The following is a 9,782-nucleotide window of genomic DNA, read 5'->3' on the forward strand; positions in this document are numbered from 1 at the left end:
GTTTATCGGGCTGCAACTTGCTGCGGTCCAAAAAAACCGTAAAGGATTAATTTTGATTCTAATTATTCTTTTTTAATTATGAAAACCAAATTTTTTAATTTATTTTTAAATAAATATTAAAATCCTATCAATTGTTTATTTTCATAAAAGTAATAAAAAATAAAAAAATTATAAAATTATCTGAATTTATTATTTTTAATCATCGTTAGTTATTAATATTTAAAATTATAAAATAAAATATATTATTAAATTATTAAATTAAAAAAACTAAATTAAAAGAATGAAATTAATATTTAACTGATCTAAAAATAATAAATTATGATAATCACTTAGTATTTTTAGTAAATTTTTTTTAGTTAGATTATGGGGAGAAAATTTAAATTCAAAACAAATAAGTACTTTCTTTCTTCTCCTTTTATTTATTTATCTTTTTAGTTTTTACCTTAACGTTCTGAGTTCTAAGTTCTAAATTCTAACACGCTAATCCAAAAGCACACTTGATAATTGATACTGTGACAGTATGGAGAAGAAGAAGCAGAACGAGATTTGCAGAATGAAAGCGCCTTCCTCTGTTCATTCTACTCCGCAGGTAGCTTTAACACTTCACAACGTTCTTTCTGTTTTAGGTTTCCTTTCGTTTCAGCTATTCACATTCACCAGCTTATTCGTATGATCATTATTATGGGATTCGCATTATGCGTGGCAATGGCATTAGGTATTTCTAGTTTATGCTGATTGAACTATTTACTAAGATTGAGATATCATTTTCGGATCTTCACATTGAGTTGAGGTATCATTTGTATAAATTTGAATTTGTTCGGGTAATTGAAGTTCAAACCCTTTGTATCATTCATAGGATTTTGAGTAATTCGTTATATTGCTTTGTTTCTATCTAAATTGCATATTCTTAATGAGGAAAGTATATATGTAAAAGTGTAAAGAGTTTGTCACATTGATTTACAGTAGCAAAGCCACAACAGTGTGAATCCGTGACAAAACTCAGTGGGAGGAGAAGGTGAAGGTTTAAGGTTAGTCTTTCAATATTATTAACTAAGTTTTGGTCATTACTGCATTTGTTTCTGAATAATTGCTCATATCTCTCTGCCATTCAGAAAAGTAATGAGTACTTGCTTGCTCGAGATGCATGCCAAGGTGCAAGTTTCTACATTTGGTCATGCAGTTTCTTGAAGCTGTTCACCAGACAAGGTTCATTTTTTTATAACCCCTGTATATTGTATATATACTAACTTCCAGTTAGATGTTCATATTGTCTCAAGTTACCATGTTTTTGCATTGTGTCTTCCTGAAACTGAAGTTGCAATTATCATTTCATTGTTTTGTGTCAGTGAAAAATGTTGGTATTGATGTAATATTAAGCACACACTATTGAATAACTTACTTCAAAAATTTCTATTTTACTGATTCAGTTGTTAAAAGCATAATACAATAGACAAGAAAGCTTTCTAAATCTGAATAACAAAACAAGCATTGAAGAGGAATACAAAAGAAATTCCAGCACTAAATTAATAACCATCCATACAAAAGGTTAACAAATAGAATGCAGACTTTCAAAGAAAGGCCTTAGTTCAACTTGAGGGAAGAACCCAAGAAGCTCATAACCAATCTTCTAATTATCCTAGAAGGCTCATCCCCAAGTACCAATAGAAAAACACCAGCTTCAAAGGATCATTGCCATTCACCACCATCTTACTTTTGGTTCTAAGAGAAGCATCAGACAAAAGTAGAGAGAAAGAAAGTGTGAGTTAACACACAAGTGATTAAATAATGGAATGAGTGAATATTTTTCATTTTATACTTCTGTGATCTATCTATCCATCAAAAAAGTTAAAGTTAGAAGTTAAGAATTTATATTATAATGCATTTCTGTACAAAACATTGAAATAACAATAGTTTAAGTATACAAATTATTTTTGGGGTAATATTTAGGTTAAATATATATAATTCTATAGGGTCTATAGATCATTTTGTTTTAGAAATAACAAATAAGTATTCATAAAGTTCTATACAAAACAAAAGGACTCCAAGTGTTAATGATGACCAATTAACTAAACCTCTTTACAATCATCACCTGATGCAGCATGGCTGTTCTCTCTATTTTTTCACTCTAAGAAATATAGACTATTGAGAATAGAGCAGCTTCTAGTCATTGAAATGCCTAATTTTCTTATAGATAGCAAATCAGATTTCAAACCTTTTCTATCCATGCCCCTCCTCTTTTATAATGAAGTTGCCACTTTTAATTTCTACTAGTTGATTGGTTGCTGGAACACCTTTTGTTGCAAGATACACAAAGTAATGATTATTAAGTATTTGTATTGATTAGCTGGCTCCAACCATACTTCCAAACTAGAAAATTAAAGGCAAAAAATAAAAAATAAAAAAGAAGAAACTGCAAGAAGGCAACCGAGGGTCAATGAGTAATTCTGCCAATGATCCAACTTCAAAGTTGTCGTCCTGTGCTATTTTAGGAGGAGAAAACAGAACAACTGATAATTAAGCTGATTGTTGTTTGTGAGGAATGTGAACCATGCATCTTCTGTCTTTTTTCTTTTGGACTTCTTTTATGTTTTACTTGGGTTATTTGAACTCCTTTTATATATAATATATGCTGCTTGTTGTGCTAACATGAAATAATATGGACATAAATTGAATGTGCTTCTTTATTGCTAGTACTCTTATTGCAAACACAGCAACGGACATGGTAGAATACAAAAATGCCACAATTAATATAAAGGCAATCAAACATGGCCATAATAGACTATGCACAAATAAATTAAAGATATTACTAAAAGCGGACTGTACTCCTCAATTTCACTTGGCATTTACATTTAAAATCATGCTTCCTCATTTTGATTTCTCTCTCAGTGGAACACAATAAGACCAGGACGTGCAAGATGGCCACCAAAGAAACAGAAGCAATCTCGTTTGAGTCATAAAGGTTGTTGCTTAGAGATGATTTTTCCAGACTTTTATTTAAAGAAATTGAACAGGAAGCTAGATGTTTCACTTTGCTCCAAATGGAGCTTGCCTTTATTTCTTGATGAAAACTAGAACCTGGAAAGAAAAAAAGAGTTTTGGGTTACTAACACATTTATGCTTTTGAGATATATATAAAAGAACTAAGATAAGATTATTAACTTACGTGATTTATTACAATTGTTGCGTCTACATTCTGAGCTTACTTGTATATAGGTGGTGGTGGGGAAGCGTAGATGTAAACTGGTGGTGGGGGAGGTGATTTGTAGATGTATTTGGGAGCAGGTGCTGGCGAGGGAGGAGGTGGTGATGTATAGTGGTATGGTGGTGGAGGAGATGGTGAAGGTGGAGGTGGGCTCACGTAGTGGTAAGGTGGTGGTGGAGATGGTGAAGGTGGAGGGGGGCTCACGTAGTGATATGAAGGTGGTGGAGACGACGTTGGGGGTGGAGGGGATTTGTAGACATATGTGGGAGCAGGAGCTGGTGATGGAGGAGGTGGTGATGTGTAGTGGTATGGTGGGGGAGGAGATGGTGAAGGTGGAGGAGGGCTCACGTAGTGGTAAGGTGGTGGTGGAGATGACGTTGGGGGTGGAGGGGATTGGTAGTAATAGGGAGGATGAGGAGTGGGAGATGGTGGAGGAGGACTTTGATAGTGATAAGGAGGTGGGGGAGATTGGTAATAGTAAGTGGGTGGAGGGGACGGGGATGGTGGTGGAGGTGACTTGTAATAGTAGGGAGGTGGTGGAGATGGTGATGGTGGTGGTGGAGATTGGTAGTAGTAAGGAGGGTGTGGATGTGGTAGCTTTTTAGGTGGAGGCGGTGATTGATAATAGTAGGGAGGAGGTGGTGATGGTGATGGTGGTGGTGGAGATTTATAGTAGTAGGGAGGGGGAGGGGATGGCGATGGTGGAGGTGGTGACTTATAGTAGTATGGAGGGTGTGGTAATTCTTTAGGTGGAGGAGGAGATTTGTAATAATAAGGTGGGGGAGGAGATGGTGATGGTGGGGGTGGTGACTTATAATAGTAAGGAGGGTGTGGCAATTCTTTAGGTGGTGGTGGAGATTTATAATAGTATGGAGGAGGAGGTGATGGAGATGGTGGGGGAGGACTCTTATAGTAGTAAGGAGGAGGGGGAGATGGTGATGGTGGAGGAGAATGGTAATAATAAGGTGGTGGGGGTGATGGTGATGGTGGAGGTGGAGATTGGTAATAGTATGGAGGTTTAAGCACCGGTGACGGAGGAGGTGGGGATTGGTAGTAGTAAGGAGGCTTGGGTTTAGGTGAAGGTGGAGGTGGGGATTGGTAATAGTACGGAGGCTTGGGTTTTGGTGAAGGTGGAGGTGGAGATTGATAGTAGTATGGAGGTTTAGGTACCGGTGATGGTGGAGGCGGAGATTGGTAATAGTACGGAGGCTTTGTTACTGGTGATGGTGGAGGTGGAGATTGGTAGTAGTATGGAGGTTTAGGTACCGGTGATGGTGGAGGCGGAGATTGGTAGTAGTACGGAGGCTTGGGTACTGGCGATGGTGGAGGTGGGGATTGATAATAGTACGGAGGCTTTGGTTTTGGTGAAGGTGGTGGTGGGGATTGGTAATAGTACGGAGGCTTGGGTTTCGGTGAAGGTGGAGGTGGAGATTGGTAATAGTATGGAGGCTTGGGTACTGGTGATGGGGGTGGTGGAGATTGATAGTAGTATGGAGGCTTAGGTACTGGCGATGGAGGAGGTGGGGATTGGTAGTAGTATGGAGGCTTGGGTTTTGGTGATGGTGGAGGTGGTGATTGGTAGTAGTATGGAGGTTTGGGTACCGGTGATGGTGGAGGTGGAGATTGGTAGTAGTAAGGTGGCTTTACTACTGGTGTTGGTGGAGGTGGAGATTGGTAGTAGTATGGAGGCTTGGGTTTAGGTGAAGGTGGAGGTGGGGATTGGTAGTAGTATGGAGGCTTGGGTTTTGGTGATGGTGGAGGTGGTGATTGGTAGTAGTATGGAGGTTTGGGTACCGGTGATGGTGGAGGTGGAGATTGGTAGTAGTAAGGTGGCTTTACTACTGGTGTTGGTGGAGGTGGAGATTGGTAGTAGTACGGAGGCTTGGGTTTTGGTGAAGGTGGAGGTGGGGATTGGTAGTAATACGGAGGATTGGGTTTTGGTGAAGGTGGTGGTGGGGATTGGTAATAGTACGGAGGAGAATAGTGGTGAACTGGTGGAGGTGGTGACTTGTATACATATGTAGGTGATGGTGGAGGTGGAGACTTGTATATGTAAACTGGTGATGGAGGTGGTGGTGATTTATAGTAGTAGGGAGTTGGTGAAGGCTTGGATTTTTCACATTCTTCAAAATGTTTCTTTGAAGCATAGGCAAATGGCTTAGCTTCAAGCACAACTTCATATTTGTCCTTTGATTTCACCTTCAAGTCGGTTCCTTCGTTTAGCTTAGTGGGTATGTTGAAGGGTGAGTTCTTAGGTGGAGCATGTAACCTAGCCTTGCACACCGTGGAGCCATATTTAGCATAATCAAAGTCCTTAACTGTAATGCTATACTTTCCGTTGCTCTTAGTTTCCCCGTAAGCCTTGATGATGTGTCTGCCTGCTTTGCATTTGACCTCCACAACAGCACCTGATCCATAATTGAAATATTACAATTAGCAAACAATAATACGACAAGATATCATAAATCCACCAAAGATATTATATTGGAGCAAATTATAAAAAGAATCTCGAGTTAAAATATCCTTTTCATGTTTATTTATGAAGAAAAAGAAAACTATCATTTTCATGTTGAGTGTTGGTATTAATTACATGCTACAGCCAGTTTTGAACAAGAAAAAGTTATTTTTTAGTAATGTGATGGTGAATGTACATTGAGACATTGATTGTATCTTACCTATCAACTGTAACAAAAAGTTCTCCAATTCTATACATTATTAAAAAGTCTAATTGACACTTTACTAATTTAAGCATCAAATATTAATGCATTCATTTTGGTTTTCTCATTAGGTGGTTGGTTCAAGATAAATTAAGTTAATGCATTCTAACATTTAATTTCTACATGCTCTAGAGTTATCTAAAATGATTGGAACTGCAAGTATCACGAAAAGTTTAGGGACAAAATACTGTGAGTACTAATAGCAAATGCTTGTGTAAAATGCAGCACAAGTTCTACTAGAAAAAGACATGCATTCTCTAACGAAAAAAAGTGAATGCCAAATGAAGATAATAACGAGCAATGCTCAAAAGCATAAGAATTGACAATTCAATTGTAACAATAACAAGACTTTAGAACTAAAAAATGACGTAGAGAATGTCGTGTACCTTTGAGATGTTTCTTGTTGTGTGACTTTTCAGGATACTCCCAGTCATAGCACTTGTAGCTGTAGACTTTTCCCACAACCTTCACAATCAATGGGTGATGGTGGGGATGTGGAGGATACACGACAGGTGGAGGAGGAGAATTATAATAGTATGGAGTGGGTGGTGGTGGAGATTTGTAGTAGTAAGGTGTTGGATGAGGTGGAGATTTTACTGGAGGTGGTGGAGAGTTATAGTAGTAAGGGGGGTGAGGTTTAGGAGATGGAGGAGGAGGAGATTTATAGTAGTAAGGTGGTGGAGGAGACGGTGAAGGAGGTGGTGGAGAATTATAATAGTAAGGTGGAGGAGGTGAAGGAGATGGGGGAGGAGGAGAGTTGTAGTAGTAAGGTGGATGGGGTACAGGAGATGGTGGTGGAGGAGATTTATAATAGTAAGGCTTTGGAGATGGAGACTTTACTGGTGGTGGTGGAGACTCGTAATAATAAGGTGGTGGAGGAGATGGTGAAGGTGGTGGGGGAGAGCTGTAATAGTAGGGTGGAGATTTGTGTTCATATGGTGGTGGAGGAGGAGGTGACTTGTACACATAAGGAGGAGACTTATGCTCGTATGGTGGTGGAGGTGGTGGTGACTTATATACATATGGGGGTGGTGGTGATGGTGAAGGAGGAGGGGGTGACTTATATACGTAAGGTGGAGACTTGTGCTCATATGGTGGTGGGGGAGGTGACTTGTACACATAAGGAGGAGACTTATGCTCATATGGTGGTGGTGGAGGTGGTGATTTGTATATGTAAGGAGGTGGTGGTGATGGTGATGGTGGAGGTGGTGACTTGTACTCGTAGGGAGGAGCCTTGTGTTCATATGGTGGTGGAGGTGGTGACTTGTATACGTATGGAGGTGGTGGTGACTTGTACTCATAAGGAGGAGCCTTGTGCTCATGTGGTGGTGGAGGTGGTGATTTATACTCATAAGGAGGTGGTGGTGATGGTGATGGTGGGGGTGGTGAATTATACTCGTACGGAGGAGCCTTGTGCTCATGTGGTGGGGGAGGTGGTGATTTATACTCATAAGGAGGTGGTGGTGATGGTGATGGTGGGGGTGGTGACTTATACTCGTACGGAGGAGCCTTGTGCTCATGTGGTGGGGGAGGTGGTGATTTATACTCATAAGGTGGTGGAGGTGATGGTGATGGCGGAGGGGGTGACTTATACTCGTACGGAGGAGCCTTGTGCTCATGTGGTGGGGGAGGTGGTGATTTATACTCATAAGGAGGTGGTGGTGATGGTGATGGTGGGGGTGGTGACTTATACTCGTATGGAGGAGCCTTGTGCTCATGTGGTGGGGGAGGTGGTGATTTATACTCATAAGGTGGTGGAGGTGATGGTGATGGCGGAGGGGGTGACTTATACTCGTACGGAGGAGCCTTGTGCTCATGTGGTGGTGGAGGTGGTGATTTATACTCATAAGGAGGTGGCTTGTGCTCAATTGGTGGAGGAGGTGGTGACTTGTACTCATAAGGAGGTGGCGGTGAAGCAGTTGGTGGAGGAGGTGAAATGTACTCATAAGGTGGTGGTGGAGAGTAGTAAGGGTAACCGTCAGCAGTAACGGAAACCACAGTAGTAGAAATGAAGAGAGTGGCGAATGCCATGGCCAATTGTGGCCAAAGCCGACCCCTTGCGGGGTCTCTGCCCCTAGCAGTCATGGGTGGAAAGGAAAGAGCTGGCCTCCTCCGGCCAATGCTTCTGATCAGAACCTTACCACTAGTGTTTTCTTTCTCCTATTGGGAGAAGTGGGGGGTGGGTGGGAGAATAGTTGTATTGTTGTGTAGTGTTAGTGGTGACTGAGAAAAGCTGCATGAAATACTTGGTTACTTATAATGGGAGTGAGTCGTTAGAAGGGAGCTGTCATAGAGAGGGATGAATTCAAATCAATCTAATTTGATTTTATTTTCTTAAATTAAGTTCCCCCCAGCTGGCCTTGTGACCTTTTTTTCAATTGCAAAAACTCTGTCCTATTTGTTCATTATAATATAAATGAGCATCTTCTGGTGTAGTATGGTGTTAAGTATTAACACCAATTTACACAACCATACCATTCTTTTTTGTTTTTCTTTTAATCATTATTCCACCCTTGCCTGAACTGTTGAGTAGTAGTTGCCTATCTTGACGAAAAAGAAACTCCAAAATGCTTTTTACATCTTTCTCTTTCTCTATTTCTTTTCTGTTATTTTCTCTCAGGGAAAGTAAAGTAATCACTATGCATTTTGCATCATGCACCTTGGATCCTTTGAGTGAGTCACTATTATTTTTTTTCATTTCATCACATCCCTTGGATCAAGGGTGATTGGTGAAGATATAGATATTTGACTATTTTGTTATTTCTTTATGCACGTTTTGAACAGAAGCCATTGGCATGGTATGATATAAGGAATAATCCAAACCAAATATATATATAATTCCCTATTTTTGCCACAGCATAGTTGCCACGTGTTTGTGGGGACTATGAAACAAATGAAGTTACTGAAATCAAGATTGTAAAATTATATATATATATATATATATATATATAACAGTAATTCTTTCATTGTATTTTCTATCATGTACATGTAGAAAAATATCAAATAGTATAATATGCATCATTATACACTTTTTTTTATTTATATTTTAAGAATTCAATTTTGGATTTATTCACCTAATACGTTTACTTAAAATAGGGATAGAGAAGGAGACACAATGAGAAGTTGCCATGAGGGGAGTGCAAGATTATTTTTGTTTGCACTTTTCTTTTTCTTTTTTCTTTTTCTATTTTTGTGATTCTCTTTATCAAATTTTATATTCCCACCCATGTGATTTCGAAATAATGTGATTGACAAGTGTTTTTCATTTTTCAACCCCCACTAAGGTACACATTGCAGCTTTTGCTACCCAAATTCATATGAAAGAAATTAGGCAAAAGCTTGAAATTATAGTCAGGCAAATAATTATCTGGTCTATAATTTTCATTTTTGTGAAATGAGAAGTGATCATTGCAGTTCTCTTCGACCCTGCACTTTATTTTTATGTCGTAAACCTCGGGAAAGCGACATTTTTGAAACAATGTCTCTGGACCCATTTGTGATCATAAGTATTAACCTATGCTCTGTTTTTTCTTAATTATTATTATTACCACAAAAAGGAATATACTAGTATAATAATTATTAAAGTTTTCTTAATGCTTCTCTGTTTGGTTGCATGTAAAATTTCTGAACACTCAGACTTAGTAGAAATAGGAAGTCTGAGTTCTTAAAAATCTAGTGTTGGGTTTGTATCATATCAGGATCAGAGTGCAATCATTTCAGTAACCACAGAAAGAATCAAACTATCACAAAATATAAAACGTGCACTTACTTGAACTATTCCAATGCTGAATAATTGAACTGGTTTAGGCATGACAAAAATACACATTAAGTTGTTGTTAAATTCTCATAATTACGTGTAATTG

The 9,782-nt window shown here is 38.9% G+C and overlaps 1 protein-coding gene and 1 long non-coding RNA gene across 2 annotated transcripts; one reads left to right on the plus strand and one right to left on the minus strand.

Moving 5' to 3' along the window:
* Positions 1 to 430: 430 nt before the first annotated feature.
* On the plus strand, positions 431 to 1,321 carry LOC130947783 (uncharacterized). The gene is made up of 3 exons (XR_009072804.1): positions 431 to 589; positions 964 to 1,028; positions 1,113 to 1,321. It is a non-coding gene; the product is annotated as an uncharacterized LOC130947783 (long non-coding RNA).
* A 1,336-nt stretch (positions 1,322 to 2,657) lies between these two features.
* Positions 2,658 to 8,228, minus strand: LOC130950609 (extensin-2-like). The gene is made up of 3 exons (XM_057879159.1): positions 6,306 to 8,228; positions 3,164 to 5,610; positions 2,658 to 3,075 (listed from the first exon to the last, which is right to left on the minus strand). The coding sequence occupies exons 1-2, from the start codon at positions 8,002 to 8,004 to the stop codon at positions 3,200 to 3,202; spliced, it is 4,110 nt and encodes a 1,369-aa protein (XP_057735142.1). The 5' UTR covers positions 8,005 to 8,228; the 3' UTR covers positions 2,658 to 3,075; positions 3,164 to 3,199.
* Positions 8,229 to 9,782: the final 1,554 nt, after the last annotated feature.

This window comes from Arachis stenosperma, chromosome 9 (assembly GCF_014773155.1).
Source record: "Arachis stenosperma cultivar V10309 chromosome 9, arast.V10309.gnm1.PFL2, whole genome shotgun sequence".
In the NCBI taxonomy this organism is placed as follows: domain Eukaryota; kingdom Viridiplantae; phylum Streptophyta; class Magnoliopsida; order Fabales; family Fabaceae; genus Arachis; species Arachis stenosperma.

Excerpts from the sequence above, each read along its gene's own strand:
- LOC130950609 (XM_057879159.1), bottom strand. The coding sequence starts at position 8,004 with ATGACTGCTAGGGGCAGAGACCCCGCAAGGGGTCGGCTTTGGCCACAA. Across the intron at positions 5,611-6,305 it reads CAACAAGAAACATCTCAAAG|GTGCTGTTGTGGAGGTCAAA; the intron begins GTACACGACATT and ends ATTATGGATCAG.